Raw genomic sequence first — 17,950 nt, 5'->3', positions numbered from 1 at the left:
AGCAAATTATTTCATCATAGAAGGCAGTCTGGTTGGTCAAGCACAATTCATCCTTTGTGGGCTGAAGCAGGGAGTAAGTATGGAAATTACAAACTCAGTAGCTACTTTACAGGCAAACAATGAGAAGAGATTTGGCTCTTGAGTTCCTCTTGGCCTTCATAACAGGCAAATCTTGTGAGCTCTTGAAAGTTCCATAACGGAGAGTGAACTCCTGCTACGTGCCCAGCAGAGCTGTTGGCCTTTCATTTAGTCCAAGCAGTGCAATTAGTTTTTATTATCCTTGCCAGCAAATTTTCCCATCATGAAATGCCCTGATATTTTTCCAGCACTGAACACAACCCACCAAGATCAATAGTTAGGGTTTCTTGTTTATAACCCTCAAGGCATTTGTTTTTTAGTATTTATTTTACTATTTTTTCTTGGTATAAATAATTGTTTTGTCCTTCCATTTCATAGAATTGTCATCTGTTTCTCTGGAATAGTAAACTTTCATATATAAGGGCTTTAGAGTGTTAATGCTTTTTTTTTTTTTTTTTTTTTTCCTATGTTGTGAGAAAAACATATGCCTGCTTTGGCTTTACATACTATAAATATTTAGCGCATCATTCATTGCTTTTCTATTTAATCTCAGATCTGTATTACAAGTAGCCCAAATGTTTCAATCTAAGGCAGTGATTAAATTTCTTCAGAGATGATGCTGGAGGTGGGGGTGGGGCAGAGGTCCCCTTAGTCCTTTTGCTAAACTGTTCCATGGCATGTCATCTTTTTACAGCGCATACATGGTAGCCTTTGTGGGCACTGCTGAACTTTAATGAAATTTGTGTACAGAAGCCAAAGCTAAGTTTCACAGTTTCTGGATAGAACTCACCTATTTGTTGCAATTTTGCCAGTTGCTCAGATACAGTAAGTGTATAAATGAGTAGCCAAATATAGAAAATGGGGGTGGGGGTGTGATGAGAGACAGCTATTAAAGTGGTCAGAGATTATTAGAGCATCACCTTGCTAAATATGATGTTTTAAATTCAAATCACTTTGCAATTTTTAAGTTAATTGTTTGGATTAAGCTCACTGACATGAATACATGCACATTTAAGTTTACAGTCATTACTGTCATGGAGCAGCAAGTGCCAGCTGCTCCCAGGGAGTAGAGGAGGATAACATGGACAGTAGGGGTGGAGCCTTGCTGGCCAGGGCCCAGCCCCACAGTACCTGAGCAAGGCAAGCAGGACAGACCCAGAGATGATGGCCAGGTTCTACCAAGAGCCCAGATCATCAGGCAAATTTGCAGCGATGATACAGATCCAAGATCAAACCAGGAAGTTAAACCACAGGTCAGAACCAGATCCAGTGATTGCCAAGCAGGTCCATGGTGATAAGGCAAGTCCAAGATCAGGCTGGGAAGTCAGTCTATGTTGTGTTGCCTGTGATTTGGCAGATGTGTGGGTGGGTGATTGTCAGTGAGATGATGGGTTTTACTGATATGAATTAGGATGATGCATTGCTCCAAAGTGGTGGATAAAACCTTTTATACCATCCCCTGCTTTAGTGTTTTTCAAAAACATGTGTTATGTGCTAGAGAAAAATCTCATTTTCAGATGCTTTAGTGTTTCTTTTTTAAAAACTTTTAGTTGGAACTTTTTTTCACTTTTAAAAGCAGGTTACCTTATTTCAGTGAATTCAGTTGCACAGAGCTGTAAATACCTTTTAAAATATTCTTGTTATGTGTCCAAAATGACAGCTTTAACTCCTGTTATGTCTTAGAGCATGTGCACCCCCATCCCTTTTCCCACTTGATCCTGAATGGACACAACTTAGCATTTTTTTGCAACTTCTTTAGCTGGAGAGGACCCACACGTTTTCAGAGTCTCACTCAGATATAGCTTTGGGGAAAACTTCCACTTTTTAAAGTGCACAAAGAGAAAGTTCTGAGGTAGGAAAACTTCCTTGTTCAAAAAAAGGGGAGGACAGGGAGGAGAAGAAACTGAGGAGGGTGGAATATTTAGATGGGCTGTGGAAAATTAGACTCATGAGCAGTGGGGGTTATGCATTGGCCATAAACAAGTGGATGAATTATGTAGCTCTTGCCTCCCTATAGAAATTATGAGAGAGGTGTCAATGGACACAAGTCCCCTACCCTTCATGTTTACCCTCTAAGAATCAGGCCTGGGAATATTTTTGTTTGAAGATATCGTTAATGAGGAAGATCAAACTCTTCCTTTAATCTGCAGTCCATAAGGAAGAATAGTACTACATTTCAGTGTTCTACTTCAAAAGGACAGTTGAGTAACAAAAGCTGTAGTGAAGATCTTCTGGTGACCCTCTGCTGAAAGGTCAAATTTGGGATTTCCCCTTGCATGCACAGCTCAGAGAACCACAGTGGATGAATGTTACACACATCAGGATTCCGGCTCTATAGAAAGACTGAAATTAATTGTGCTGCCCTATTAAAAGTGTGTGTTTTGTATGAGAGGAAGGAAGTAGAGAGTTTAATAACTCAGTGAGAGCATTTTCAATACATGCTTGTAGCATAATCAGAATCGTGGGAAGCATGAAATTAAGTATGTGTGGATTTTGAATCTTAACTATTAAAAAGCTGAGGGTGTATTGAAAATTTCTGCCCCTGGCTGATTGCTGCACAACCAACTTCAGGAGAAGACACTGCTGTACGCAACCTCTCACTCCCACTTTGAGTAGCATTAAATGTGATGGTGAGAATACCAGCTCTGATCATCAGAAGCTGGGAGGGCGATGTATTTGGAATCACCCTACATGCTCCCTGTTTATTACAGTTCTAGCACCTTTTACTGGCTTGTGTCATGTATTGAGCCAGAATGGAGCTTGGTCTGACTGATTTATGTCTGTTTTTATATTCCTGGGCTCTGCTACTCTGTCTCACAAATTTGCCCCAACGCTCTTATCTGCCCCAAATCTCTTCTTCCCATCCTGTTCACCAATGAGTGGTTACATTTGCAAGGACACCTGCATTTGTAGTCATGTAGGATTAACTCTCTCTGTATAGAAAGGGAATTTTCTTGTATTTCTTTGTTGGTCCAGTTTTAGCTCGGCAGATGGATTGCATACACAAATAGCAGACCCTGTTTCTTGCGTGGCTGGTATGTTACAAGCTGTTGACACATTGCCTGATGGTTTTTATTTCTTAAAACTTAATAAACATTCCCCTCTCCCCACAGAAGAGCGGGTTGTTCCCATTGAAGTTTGCCGTTCCAAACTGTCAAAATACTTGCAGGGAGTTGTTTTCCGCTGTGATAAGTGTACCTTTACCTGCTCCAGTGATGAGAGTTTGCAGCAACACATAGAGAAACACAATGAACTTAAACCTTACAAATGTCAACTCTGCTACTATGAGACCAAACACACAGAGGAGCTGGGCACTCATCTTCGAGATGAGCACAAGGTAACATCCAAAGGGATTTAATTTGTAACAATCTACTTCTTGCAAATGCTATATCTACTTTATTTGCATGTCCACTCTGAATAGCCAACTTGCATTTTTTTTTCCAAAATTTGGAGAAGGCGCCTGTGCTGGGCTTCAGTTTCTCTCAAGTTCTGAATTCTTTTAGAAATTCAAGATTGTGGGTTTCTAAAGCTGTTGAGATTGACCAGAATTCACTGACTATTGAATGTAGAGTATGATTATCTGGAAAAAAGCATTTGTATATTGTGAGCTATTTTTTTAAGTTAAGAAACAACATTAAGGCTATGTGATTCAGACACTCACAGGAGCTTCCAAAGTGTAAGCTTGATCTGGCAACTTAGGCAAAGTGACATGCCATGCATATTTTAAAAACACAAGTCAGTACATTCCAGTTTACGTTTAACGAGGGAAAGATAGAACTTACTGCTTAAGTTAAGGCTGCTTTGGTGTTTGTGTGGAACCTTCTGAGTACAGACCTGATCCATACTTGGAGAAGTCAAGCTTTCCACAGGCTTTCTGTCTGCTTTGGATTTCTGTGGTTCTTAGCTGTGTTGCTGTGAGAGTAGCAAAATTCTAGAACTGAGGCATGTTTATAGAGTGGGGTTTTTTGTTAGTTTGTGGAGACAGAACTCATTGAATCCAGGTATCAGGACCTGAGCTGCCTGACTGTCACTAAAAACTTGTTCACACTTTGTTGACTGAACAACATTTTGCCCCCCCTCCTCCCCCCCAAAATAAAAAAAATATGACAAAATGAGTGTCAAGAGCACCAGCAAAACTGAATGCGTTTTTTAAATGAACACTGTGAACTTATGTTGGCTTGGTATCCTTGTCTTCCTTTATTGATCCTTATTGCTACTTGAGAATCTTTCTACAGTTTAACTGGTATCTGAAATGTTGCACATCTCCCAGTGACCACAGCAAGGGTCCTAGGAGATCCAAGAAGCACTATTCCCCACCCCTCTGACTGAGTGCATCAGGCTGGGAAGATTTTCCCTCTACTTGAGTGTAGTAGGTTTGCATGGCAAGGTTTCAGTAGCGGGGGGACTACAGGGGTGGCTTCTGTGAGAAGATGCCAAAAAGCTTCCCTCGTGTCCAATGGAGCCAATGCCAGCCAGCTCCAAGACGGACCTGCCGCTGGCCATGGCCAAGCTAATCAGCAATGGTGGTAGCGCCACTGTGATAGCATATTAAGAAGGTGGTGGTGGTGGTGGGAATTCTGCACCAGCAGGAGAGAGGAGTGAGACTATGTGAGAGCAACAACTCTGCAGACACCAAGGTCAGGGAAGAAGGAGGGGGAGGAGGTGCTCCAGGTGCTGGAGCAGAGATTCCCTTGCAGCCTGTGGTGAAGACCATGGTGAGGCAGGCTGTGCCCCTGCAGCCCATGGAGGTCCATGGTGGAGCAGATATCCACCTGCAGCCTGTGGAGGGCCCCAGGCCAGAGCAGGGGGATGCCTGAAGGAGGCTGTGACTCCGCGGAGAACCTGCGCTGGAGCAGGCTCTTGGCAGGACCTGTGGAGAGAGGAGCCCAGGCTGGAGCAGCTTTGCTGGCAGGACTTGTGACCCCACGGGGGACCCACCCTGGAGCAGTCCATTCCTGAAGGGCTACACCCCCTGGAAGGGACCCATGCTGGAGCAGCGTGTGATGAACTGCAGCCCACGGGAAGGACTCACGTTGGAGAAGTTCATGGAGAACTGTCTCCCGTGGGAGGGACCCCACGCTGGAGAAGGGGAAGAGTGTGAGGAGGAAGGAGCAGCAGAGACGTGTGATGAACTGACTGTAACCCCCATTCCCCTGTGCCGCTCGGGGGGAGGAGGTAGAGAAATTGGGAATTGAGTTAAGCCCGGGAAGTAGGGAGGGGTGGGGGGAAGGTGGGGTTTTTTTCTGATTTGAATGGTAATAAATTCAACTTAATTCCCCCAAGTTGAGTCTGTTTTGCCTGTGATGGTAATTGCTGAGTGATCTCCCTGTCCTTATCTCGACCCATGAGCCTTTCATTATATTTTCTCTCCCCTATCTGGTTGAGGAGGGGAGTGATAGAGCGGCTTTGGTGGGTACCTGGCATTCAGCCAGGGTCAAACCACCACATTGGGTCTTCCTTCTCTCCAATAAAAAACCTGAAGTGACTACTCCCAGTAGTAACGATAATTTTCTCCCTGTCTTTCTTTAATATTTTCTAAATATTATCTGGCTAATTTGTGCCCACTCTCTGGGCTTAGGTGCACGATTGGCTTACTGCATCATAAAGAGTTTCTGTGCATGAGCTGAGTCACAGTAAGTGCCATGCATGTGGCTGCCTTTGCTTAAATCTGAATATGTAACTTGTTAAGTCAGAGCACCTCAACACAGCTGTCACTTCTAGGAACATGATACTAACACACTGCTGTATTTAGGGTAGCTTCCTATTTGCTGATATGCTACTGTGTGGTGGGTTGATCTTGGCTGGCAGGGAGAAGCCCACCCAGTCACTCTCTCAACTCCCCCTCCTCAAACAGGACAGGAAGAAGGCGTTGTGGATTAACCCCAGTGGGCAGCTAAACTCCACGCAGCTGCTCACTCACTCCCCCTTCCAGTGGGATGGGGGGGAGAATCAGAAGGGTAAAAGTGAGAAAACTCGTGGGTTGAGATAAAGGTGGCTTGATAGGAAAAGCAAAAGCCGCGCGTGCAAGCAAAGCAAAACAAGGAATTTATTCACCACTTCCCATGGGCAGGCAGGTGTTCAGCCATCTCCAGGAAAGCAGGGCTCCACCTCACATAACGGTTACTTGGGAAGACAATCGCCATCACTCCAAACGTCCCCCCCTTCCTTCTTCTTCCCAAAGCTTTTATTGCTGAGCACAACATCGTATGGTCTGGAATATCCCTTTGGTCAGTTGTGGGGCCAGCTGTCCTGCCTGTGTCCCCTCCTGACTTCTTGTGCACCCCAGCCTACTCGCTGGTGGGGCAGCATGAGAAGCAGAAAAGGCCTTGACGCTGTGTAAGCACTGCTCAGCAATAGCTAAAACATCTCTGTATTAATAACACTGTTTTCAGCAGAAATCCAAAACATAGCCCCATACAAGCTACTATGAAGAAAATTAATCCTGTCCCAGCCAAAACCAGTACGGGGAGAAAATATGATGAAAAAGCTCAGGAAAAGGTCAGGATAAAGACAGGGAGATCACTTACCAATTACTGTTGGGGCAAAACAGACTTGACTTGGGAAAAATTAAGTTAATTTATAGACAATTAAAATAGAGTTGGATGGTGACAAACAAAGACAAAAACCCCTTAAACACACACACACCCCACCCCACCCCACCCCCGTGGCTATTTTTCCCAAGCTCAGTTTCACTCCTTCCTTCCCAACTCCTCTGCCTTCTCCCCCCACCCTAAATGGCACAGAATGGCACGGGGGATATGGGGAATGGAGGTTGCAGTCATTTCGTAACAGTTCCTCTCTGCCGTTCCTTCCTCCTCACACTTTTCCTCAGCTCCAGTGTAGGGTCCCTACCGCAGGGCGCACAATCCTTCACAAACTGCTCGAGCATGGGTCCTTTCCAGAGGTTGCAGTTCCTGTCAGGAGAACCTGCTTCTGCATGGACTCTCCATGGGCCGCAGTTCCTTCGGGGAATATCCACCTGCTCCGGTGTGGTCTTCTCCATGAGCTGCAGGAGAATCTATGCTCTTGTGCCTAGAGCACCTCCTCCCATTCCTTCTTCTCTGGCCTTGGTGTCTGCAGGGTTGCTTCTCACACTTTTTTTTCCTTATGCCTCACACTGCCATGCAGTGTTTTACCCTTTCTTAAGTATGTTATCATAGAGGCACCTCAAAATGAGGGAAGCTTCTCAAATAACATCATTTTGAGAAGCAAAATGGAGAAATTTAGTATAAAAAAGGAAAGAAGAATCATTAACAGTGAATGTAATTGTGTTTGAGAGGAAACGAGTATTAATTTGACTAGGTGCCTGATAAATTTCCCATTTCAGCCTATAGGTTTGTTGGTGGGTTGTTTTTTTCAGTAGTTGATGGTGGCGGTTATTGTTGACAAAACCATTTCTTTTAAGGTGAGTCGTAATTTTGAGCTGGTTGGACGGGTTAATTTGGATCAGCTGGAACAAATGAAGGGGAAAACAGAGAGCTCCAGCAGCGATGAGGAAGAAAAAGAGTTAAGCCACAAGACTGAAGGCAGAGGTTAGTATAGTTGCTTTCTCTTTTATGCTGGATACTGTAATGGACACTGCCAGTTTTATCAAGCAAGACCAACTGTTGACTCAACAGCAGATTCCTTAAGTCATGGAAGCTTGTCAGTATGGGCAAAATGGAGCTTTTGTCAAGACACATTCCTCAAGGAATTTTGTGTTTCTAATGCTTATGACAAGATTTCTGTTTAAGAAAACCAAATCATGCTCCAAAAAAAAATGTTATGAGAAAATACTGGTAACATCTGTGACTGTGCAGATAACATCTATGAGGGCTTAGAAAAATACTAAGTAAGTGGAGTATTTTAGTGGGCTGTCAGATTATTCTGTGTTGGTAACCCATGTTCAGCTTTGCTGCTCCACATTATAGCCATGAGGGATATAGTTCAGTGGCCAAGTTTATTCTGGGGCTATTGTCTGCCCAGTGCTTACAAAGCATTCCTTCCCTCCTCTTTGTGGGAGCTGACCCTTTTGCCATCACTTTGGTTGGCAACTCTGAAGCCAGGGTAGTCCCATTCCTTACCTCCAAATCACCGTTCCAACTGTGTACTTTACATTTGTGCCTAAATTCACATCTATGAATAATCCCACTGGGTTCAGTTAAGTCTTATTCATGTGTTTATTGTTCAGATGGTTAGCTGAGTAGGGATAAAGAAAGGTAGTTCTTGGTGAATTGGACTCTGAGGGTTGTTGTGTGTTTTTGTGTTTGTTTGGGGTTTTTTTTGCCTTTAATATTAAAATAATTTTAGTGCAAATATCTGGTCCTGACTGGAATACTCCATGTTTTCTCACAGTCATCTGCCCTATAGTGCATGACTTCATCAATGGAATGCAGTATGTTTGCAATTCTTGTTCAACAGTAAAAGGAGCTTGATTTGAACTAATAACTGCAGTGAGCCTCGTCATGCCTAATCATCAGGTTCCAGGGGTCATCCAACCTCCTGATGCTGACTGCAGGCTGCCAAGTTTCTATGTACTTATAACTAAAAGCAAGCTGCCATGTTTACCTTTTTCCTTCTGAAATTTCAGTTTTCAATTGAAAACTCATTTCAAGTTCATTCAAGAGTTATTCACAAAAGAAAACATGTCTCCCTAGGTATTCTCAAACCTGTAAAAGGTAAAGATTGCTAGATTCACAAGCAGTTTACAAAACATGAAGGGGCCATTAACACTTCACTTTGTGACTGGTGATATCTTTATTTAATGAGGAAGAGAGTTAGATAGGAAACAACTTTTATTGAAAAACATCCTCCACGAGATCTTTGTTAGCAGCCCTAAAGGAAATCAGGAGAGGAGCAGGAGGGATGTTGATTTCACACATGTTCCAAAGTTTGACATTATTAGCGCTGCACCCTCATGCAGAAGTTTGTTCAAGTGTCTGTTCAGCGGGGGATGTGACCCTAAGAGCTTCAGAGCTGAAAGAATGAGTCTAATGCTTTGACTAAAGGACCAGCTTCCTCTAATTTGCAGCTGTAGCAGACATTAATGTTTTGTGTAGACCAACAGCTAGAAATGGATGAAGAGTCATGCTGTCTTTGTGAGGCTTGCATCAGCACTACACACAAGCGCAGGTGCTGAAATGACCCTGGAAACCATGGTATCCAGACAGAGAAAAAGAAGGTACTATCAGCTGAGCCTCATAAATCCCTATAAACTCTACTATGGGAGAAAAAAAATAAAACTAAGATCATCATTTAAATTGGCTTCAGGATACTTGAGATTCTTGACACTTATTATGAAAATGTAAGAATACCACCTTCTAGGTTGGAGATTAAAATTTGCAGGGAGAAACAGACATAACTGTGCTTTGTGTGATCAGTAATTAAGCTAGGTATAATGTTTTAGCAATTTTTATTTGATTTTATTTTTTCACCTGCAGTCTTCTGTAATATCTGTGATTGGCTGAAAAATCTGTATTTGACTGTTCAAATGAGTGGTCTAAAAATCATGCTTATTTCCCAAATTGTATTTCACCGCTGTTCTTTCCCAGCTTCCCTTTAGAAGTGACAGTTGTTAATTTTTCTCCTTTTCAGGTAATATCAGTTCTAATTTTTAATATTTTTTTTACTAGAGCAGATAAAAATACAGAAAGTCCTTATGCCATCTACAAAAGTCCAAGTTCTACTGACTTTATCTTTTGCAAAATGGTATCTTGCACCTGGTCTTCAAGTGTCCAACTGACACAGGTGCTGAAGACATGGCTACGTGGCTTGGGTGCAGTGTCACATGTTAGCATCATCTTCTAATTGATATTCAGAAGCTGCTTCCAATTCAAAAATATGGACTTCAAGAGAGCATACTTCAGCTTATTAAGGAAGTTGGTAGGTGGAATTGTTTGGGAGTCAGCACTGAAGGTCACGTGAGTCAGTGTTGAAGGGCAAAGGAGCTCAAGCAAGCTGGGAGATATTTTAGAATAACCTCCTCCAAAGCATGAGAATGGTCCATCCCAATACTCAGCAAAATGAGTAGATATATCAGGAGATGAGCTTGACTACACAAGGGACACATGACTGAGCTGCAGTGCAAAAAGAATGTATACAGGATGTGGAAGCGAGGACAGGCTATAAACGAGGGTTATAAAAGCATTGCCTAGGCACGAAGGGATGATGTTAGGAAACCCAAAGTCCAACTCGAGTTGAAGCTGGCAAGTTATAAAAAGGGCAACAAGAATTGCTTCTACCACCAGGTCACCAATAAAAGACCATACAAGGAAAATGTGGACCCACTCCTGATTGGGGCAGGTGATTTAGTGACAGGGGGTGCAGATAATACTGAAGTACTCAATGCCCTCTTTGCCTTGGTCTTCCGCCACAAGTCCTCCCAGGCCCCTGTGCCTAGAGACAGGATTCAAGAAGTAGAGGAACTACCAATAGTGGTGAAAGACCATTTCAGGAATCTCTTGAATGCAACCCATACAAGTCCATGGGACAAGTTGCATCTCAGGGCGCTAAGAAAATCGGCTGATATTCTTACAAGCCCACTCCCTATCATCTTTGAAAGGTTGTGGAGATCAGGGAAGATCCCTGGTGACTAGAGAAAGGCAAATGTTGCACCCATCTTCATAAAGGGCAGGAAAGGGGATCTGGGGAAGCTATAGGCCAGACAGCCTCACTTTGGGCCCTGGGGAAAAAAAAAAAAAAAAAAAAAAAATCACAGAGCAAGTCCTCTAGGAAGCTGTTCTTGATCACATGAAGGAAAAGGTGAATCAGAATAGTCATCCATACTTGACCAACCCAATGTAATTTTATTGTGGAAGGTATAGGTCTATGCATGAGAGAGCAATGGATGTTGTATACCTTGACTTTAGGAAGGCTTTTTATATTGTCTCCCATAACATCTTTGTATCCATGTTGGGATGTTATGGTCCAGGTGGATGGGCTAACTGGATGAAAAATTGAGTGGATGATCAGGCTTAAAGGTGTATTGTCTAACAGGTCATACTCTACCTGGAGGAATATCCCTTTGGTCAGCTGGGGTCAGCTGTCCCAGCTGTGTCCCCTCCCAACTTCTTGCGCACCCCCAGCCTGCTCATTGGTGGGGCAGTACAAGAAGCAGAGAAGACCTTAATGCTGTGTAAGCACTGCTCAGCAATAACTAAAACATCCCTGTGTTATCAACACTGTTTTGGTTACAGATCCAAAATACAGCACCATACGAGCTACTATGAAGAAAACTTTATTCCAGCCAAAACCAGTTCAAAAAGGAAAGGAAAGATTGGTTTCTGGTAAAGGACAAAAGAAAATATTTGGACCTAGAAAAAGAAGATGAGCATGGAAATGGATATTCTTCTGAGATACTCTAGGGAAAGAGTAGCTGTTCTTGCGAGAAGTTGTATCCCAGATGGACTGTTTGTGTCTATTGACCTTTATATCTCACTTTTAAAAGAAACTTGAATCTTTTTCTCTGCTTTTTTTTTCTTCAGTACATGAAAATAAAGTGTGCATGTGTGCTTGTGTGTGTAATGTGGGAAAATGAAATGCAAGTCAGGTGTGTATGCAATATGTTACCTCTCTTTTGTAGACCCCAGGTAAGTGCACAGCCTGATTGCTCTTTCTGGGAGGCAATCTGAATTCACAGTCCAAGAAACCAAACTAATCAGGGACTCATGGGGAATATAATATATTCATATAATATATTCAGAAGGGACAGCAGTATTATTAGGGTAGTGCTTGTTAATGTGAATTATAAATTCTCCCAGTTCATTTGAGCAAAATAGGCTCTATTATGTCTGCACAGTCCTAGAATAAATTTCGTATTGTCTACTGTACTCTGGTTTTGTGTAGAGGAATGAAGGCAGTAGGTTGATTAACATTGATAATATGCAGCTGTGGCCTTGCTTCGAAGGCAGTGGGTTGATTGACATGGATGATGAGCAGCTGTAGCTTGTTCTTGCTAAGTGGTTAAATAGCTCTAAGGAGGGTGGAAGAGGGAGGTTGTATGGTGGGGGAGCTTGGAGAAGGAAGAACTTAGATGGGGCAGTGTTGTCTGGCCTTTGGAAGACAGAAAAAAAATGGTGTGGACAGTAGAATCTGATTAATGGTAAAGCTTTGTTACAGCTTGCTAGTTCAGTTTGTGCTGCAACAGTTTTGTTCTTTTACTGAAGAGGAGCTGTTGGCTCTGAAAATCTATTCTCTGTAGGTGTTGGATTAGTCATGGTATAGGGGTAATGTGTTTTGGTGTTATTTTATAAATTTGGACTGTGTATATGATATTAACTGCAGGAGTCAGATCTAGATGTAAATGGAGCCCATTGTACCCACTTTCTTTCTGTTGTTCATATCAGAAGGGAGCCTTGCTTTGTTGTTGTTTAACCATGTAGTAAATCACTGATACCAAGAAATATGAAATAAGCTTTTTTTCTTCTAGATGGAAGGTATTATATCTTTATATATGGCTATACCTAACATAGAGAAGAAAAGTGAGCACGTGGGTGGTTCTGAGTTTATAGGCTGATCTCTAATGGAGTAAACTTGAGAGTGAAGAAACCAAGTGAGCAGATATAAGAACCGAAATGAAGTAAAATCCCTTTTCTTTCATGATGTAATTTGGGAGGAGTAAGAAAGACATTCTGTTGACTTCTTAATTAAGGTAATTCCTGCTATGAAATTAATGCTCTGAGTATATGCTGTCTCCTTTCTAGTGAAAAGAATGAAGTGAGATGGTCCATGGAATTATTTTTAAAGGCTTATGTGCTGATATTTATTAGAAAATGTTTCTTCTTTTGTTAAAACTGGCTCTTTTGACATTGAGATTGGCTTTCAGAAATGCTGTTCCCTTAGCTGTCAGTAACTTTGGATGTAAAGCTAAGTGCTTGACATCTCTGCAAATGAGGCTGTAAATGTTTTGTATAAATTAGGATCAGATGAAACACCTGTGCAGTTAAGATACCATCCTTTCAGTGATACTCTCTTATTCATAAGACTTCATGTTGAAGGGATGACAATCTCTTATGAGTTTCAGATGCCAAGTATACCCAGTGTTCATTTCCTAAGATTTGTACCACTGATTTCAAAATCATATATTGACTCAGTGTTCCCTTTTGGTTTTGCTTTCAAGCTATTTCCACACTAAACTCTCAGTGCTGGTTTTAATGTAAAACCCTGCAATCTCTCTACTTGTTCAAATACAGGGAGCAATAAAACATCTCTGCAAATATAACAGACTTAAGATGAGGGATGGGATTTTTCAGATGCAGCATGTTGTGACTTTTCAGAATGGCTCTGTAGCTTCTTGGAATCTTGGTCACTTCAGAGAACCTGAGTTCACTTTTAGGTACCTACATGAACAACAAAGGTTTTGTATTAATACCTGAGTGGGAAGCACTCTGTTATTTTGAAAGTCCCACACCCCCATTTCCATATTATAGTTAATTGACCTTTTCTCATAGTGGTGGCTATAGAATTTTCACACCTTGCATTTTTCAGTAGTAAAATGAGCTCCTTCAGTTCTAGAGCCCCCAACATAAGGAGGACATGGACCTGTTGGAGGGAGTCCAGAGAAGGATAATGAACATGATCAGAGGGCTGGAGCACCTCCTCTATGAAGACAGACTGAGAGAGTTGGGGTTATTCAGCCTAGAGAAGAGAAGGCTCCAGGGACACCTTATAGTGGCTTTTCAGTATCTAAAGGGGGCTTATAAGAAAGATGGGGATAGACATTTTAGTAGGGTCTGTAGTGATAGGACAAGGGGTAATGGTTTTAAACTAAAAGAAGGTAGATTCAGACTAGATATAAGGAAGAAATTATTTACTGTGAGCGTGGTGAGGTACTGGAACAGGTTGCCTGGAGAAGTTGTGGATGCCCTATCCCTGGAAGTATTGAAGGCCAGGCTGGATGGGGCTTTGAGCAACATGGTCTAGTGGATGATGCCCCTGCCCATAGCAGGGGGGGAGGGGGGTTGGAACTAGATTATCCACCCTTCCATCCAAAACCATTCTATGACTTTTTTATTTTTTTTAGGATAGGGAGGACAAATTTCAGAAACACCTACTTAGCACAAGATTTTCCTTTTAATGCTTTGGGATATTTTTTTTTCTTCCTGAAGGGCAGCAGGGAAGATCAGAGTATAATTATAATCATAAGGGTCCCTTCTTGCCCTGATGCTCATGAATGTGCAGATAATTTTGTTCTCTCCCAGAGTCCGTGATGTATCCTGACAGTGGAGCTCCAGAGAAGCGCTTTTCATGTGAGTTCTGTGGCCGATCATTTACAGAGGGCTCTGAGTGGGAACGACATATCCTGAGGCATGGCATGTAAGTTGGTTTGTAGACTCCTTTGCATAGCAGCGAAATATAACAGCTGATCTTTGTGCATCTCCCCATCCATTCCCCCCCTCCCCCCCCAAAAAAAACACCCCACAAAACAACCTGTAATGAAAGCAAACACAGGGATATGACAAATTCTAACAAGGGAAGAATTCTGTCTAACAAACATTGTTGGATGCAATTATCAGATGTATTTACTCAGCTAAGATGTTTCTGTCTTTCCTGTTTGACCTAGGAACCCAGAAATCCAAGATAACTGTTTTTAAACCTTTACCTGAATATCTCTGTATGTCCAAACATGATTCCAGTTTCAGGTCTAGATCAGACCTCAAACTGAAGGAAACTTATCTACAGATGGCCAAGGGTTTCTGGAATACAGATCATTCCAGAAATTGCCTCTGGGAGTTAAAATCTAGTGTTATCAAATCCAAATTAGTTACATAAATGTTCTTTATGATCCTAAAGCTTAAACTTCATTTTGAGGTGAATACCAGTTGGTTGGTCTAAAATTAACATTACTTGAGTCTTATTGATGTTTTCTTGCCAGAAGAGCAACATGGAAATGACAGCAAATTATATGGAATCTGGGTTTCTTTTGGCTTTTTCTTTTCCTTATTATTTCTCTTTAGCATGCTTGCAACTAAACTTGAGGTTCCAGTGCAAAGAATTATGTACAGAGAAGTGTTAAGGGCTTCAAGTGAAGGAAAACCTCAATAAGTGTTCTCTTTCCCCAAAAAGCATACAGTGAAGTTAATAGTAAAGATCTTTTCTTCTCATGCTCATAAATCAGTCTACTGTGAAATAATAGGCATCTCTGGAACATTAATTTTCCTTCTCTTGACAAAGATCTGTTCAATAGAACGGATGTCTCTGCTGACTAGAGTTTCTTCCAAGAGGAGATCTCAGCCAGGATTACTGGCATGTGAAAGACATTTGAATGTAATATTGTAGCTAGGCTGTGGAGGGATAAAGGGTAGGAGAAAGTATTATTTCTCGTCTGTTTAAAACTTGCAACATTTGAAGTACTTCTATTTAATAAGATTTATTGGTGTTAACTGCTTGGGAGAAGTACTCTTCCTTGTATCCAAAGCATGTTTGGATTGTAAAGATTTCCATTTTCTGCTGCTTGGATTTTCAGGGCTCTGAATGTAAGTAAGGAAGGGACCAGAGAGGACAGCAAACTGAAGGAGAACACAGAAAAGACTGTTAATACACTGACAATAGAAGAAAAGGAAAGCACTGAGAAAATGGTGGTGGACTTGTCCCACAACAGTGAAACTACAGTCAGTGTTGTAGCTGCTGACAAACATCTCCAAGAGACCTCAGAGGCCAATAATGAATAAATTTGGTGTTATTTTAATCAACTTACTTGAACAGTGGTGAATTGGAAGGGATGGGCAGGTGGGGTGGGCAGAAGGAAGAAATAAAGCTGCTTTTAGGAATGAATGATCTATTTTCAAAGCACTGGTACCTATGTGAGTGTGTGTATATTAAAGTTATTTACATGATGGAATAAGTGGTTCCATTACATCACTGCATCTCTTCTTCTGGATCTTGACAATGGGAAATTACATTCATATTGGACTAATGAAACAACTCCCTGTGTCTCTACATTACACAATGTGCTTTGCAGTGGAGACTTGCATTGTTTGGAAACAGAAGTGTAATGAGCATGGTTGGGGATGGTGGTGTAACATTTCAACACAAAAATTTTTGTGTGTTTTTCTAGTTTCAATACATGATTACTTTCCAGACTGAACACAACTTTGTTTATCTAAAAAAAAAAAAAAAGATAAACTGCTTTGCTTAAAACAGCCACCTGTTTCCTAATACCTCAAAATTAACAAAGGGACATCTCTGCATTTATTAGTACTGCCTGTTGTCATTATGCTTAAAGTTGAGAGACTGCTGGGCAAGGTGGTGAAAGGCGGAAGCAACAAAGTTTTAAAGGAAAACAAATTGTGCTTAAAATCCCACTGTGGATTTAATTTCTTAAAATACTGTGATTTTTTTTAATAATAAATAAAAAGTCTTTAATTTCTAGATAATGGTTTGTGAATTGTCATCCTTTATTCCAGGTAAGCTGTTCATTAGTATTCACCTATAACTTCAGTATTTGATAGATCTAATGTGACTGTGTGGTTTTGTTTGCCATATGTTTATTTCCTATCAGCTTTAACTATTGCAAAAATGGCACAATTAACTTTCTCATGCAAAATGAGTGGTGGTAACTTTCCAAAGGGGAAGGGGACAGGGAAAAGAATTCCCATTAATATAAAACTTGTTATTTCTGTTTAGTGTTTTAAAAAATTGTATTTTTTTAACTCAAGAACCAAGCTAACAGAACAGCTATGCTGCTTATGGGCCAAACATATTGGTCCTCATAATTATATCAATATTTAAATGAGCATCTAGTCATCTCTCACCAGTACTTTCTGTCAAGATTGGTATCGTTGTCTCTTCCCACCCCCCACTCTGTGGGGTGGGTGTGCTTTTTTTTGTCTTGGTATAGTGGGAGGGAATGATGTCAGTGCTTGCATCTTTTCATGAGCAGAAATAAAATAGTTACATACTACATTGAGTCTGGAGAGTTGATGGGAGTTGCTAATTTTTCCCCCTACTCCTTAGCTTTTTAGCATGAGGGGAGCAGTATAGAATGAATAAGAATCTACATATCTTGTGGCTGATCCTGCACTTTGGAAATCCTACTCAACTCAACAGCAATCTTCCTTGAATAAGGAATACAGGATCTGGTGCTCATGGTATGTAGAACTTATTTCCAATAAGTAGGAAATACTTGACTAAAAACTAGTTCTAGAAATGCATGTGTCTTTGTCTTGGGGTTACTTTTGTTTGTTGGGGAGGGATGAAGAAGCTGCTGAGGAAATATTGCTCTAGACAGCTTCAAATAAAATTGATGGCAAAAATTGCATTATTTGAATTAGTGCTACTTGAAGCATGGTATTTTGCTTTTAAAGATCTAGCAGTTGTGGGTTTGCAGGATTTTTTTAGCTTTGTTTGGGAAGGGTTGCTTTTTTTTTTTTTGGAGGAGGGAGGGAGCATCATGTAGAAAACACAATGGAGGGAAAAGTGTAAATTTTGTGCCTGTATTTGTTTTTTAATTGGCCTCATTTCAAATGACTTTAAAAAGTTTCATACCTGGATTGAGTGTTTGTAATAGTTACCAAAAATGAAAAAAAGAAACAATTGACATGCTTTTATCACTATTTTTCAAATAACATGTAAATACTGTAATCGATTAGATTTTGTTTTGCAAACCTATTAATAAAAATACAGGACCATTATCCTTTTAACAAGCCTAGAAATGTTTTTTTCCTTCTCCTAAAAATGTGTACCTGATATATTGTGGACACATTTTAGATGCATTATGTTGACTGTAATGGTATAGAATTGAAAATAACATTTTTTCATTGTTTTATTTATACAAAAGATTTTTTCAGAGTTTGGCAGAAGGAAATAAATGGCAAAATGCTAACCCATTGTCTTCAGCACTTGGTATTTCCTGACTTTTAAATAACTAATTTTTCATGGGGAGCTGGATGCAGTC

The 17,950-nt window shown here is 41.0% G+C and overlaps 1 protein-coding gene across 3 annotated transcripts in view; it reads left to right on the top strand.

Moving 5' to 3' along the window:
• Positions 1–17,699, top strand: part of LOC130141879 (zinc finger protein 462-like) — a 101,961-nt gene extending 84,262 nt beyond the window's left edge. For all 3 annotated transcript variants that reach the window (XM_056323148.1, XM_056323147.1, XM_056323146.1), the window contains exons 10-13: positions 3,192–3,415; positions 7,484–7,610; positions 14,256–14,370; positions 15,521–17,699. In XM_056323148.1, the coding sequence (XP_056179123.1) occupies positions 3,192–3,415; positions 7,484–7,610; positions 14,256–14,370; positions 15,521–15,725 (671 nt within the window). In that variant the 3' untranslated portion in view covers positions 15,726–17,699. The remainder of the gene's footprint in view (positions 1–3,191; positions 3,416–7,483; positions 7,611–14,255; positions 14,371–15,520) is intronic.
• Positions 17,700–17,950: the final 251 nt, after the last annotated feature.

This window comes from Falco biarmicus, chromosome W, assembly GCF_023638135.1.
Source record: "Falco biarmicus isolate bFalBia1 chromosome W, bFalBia1.pri, whole genome shotgun sequence".
In the NCBI taxonomy this organism is placed as follows: Eukaryota; Metazoa; Chordata; class Aves; order Falconiformes; family Falconidae; genus Falco; species Falco biarmicus.
This window is presented reverse-complemented; position numbering and strand designations above follow the sequence as displayed.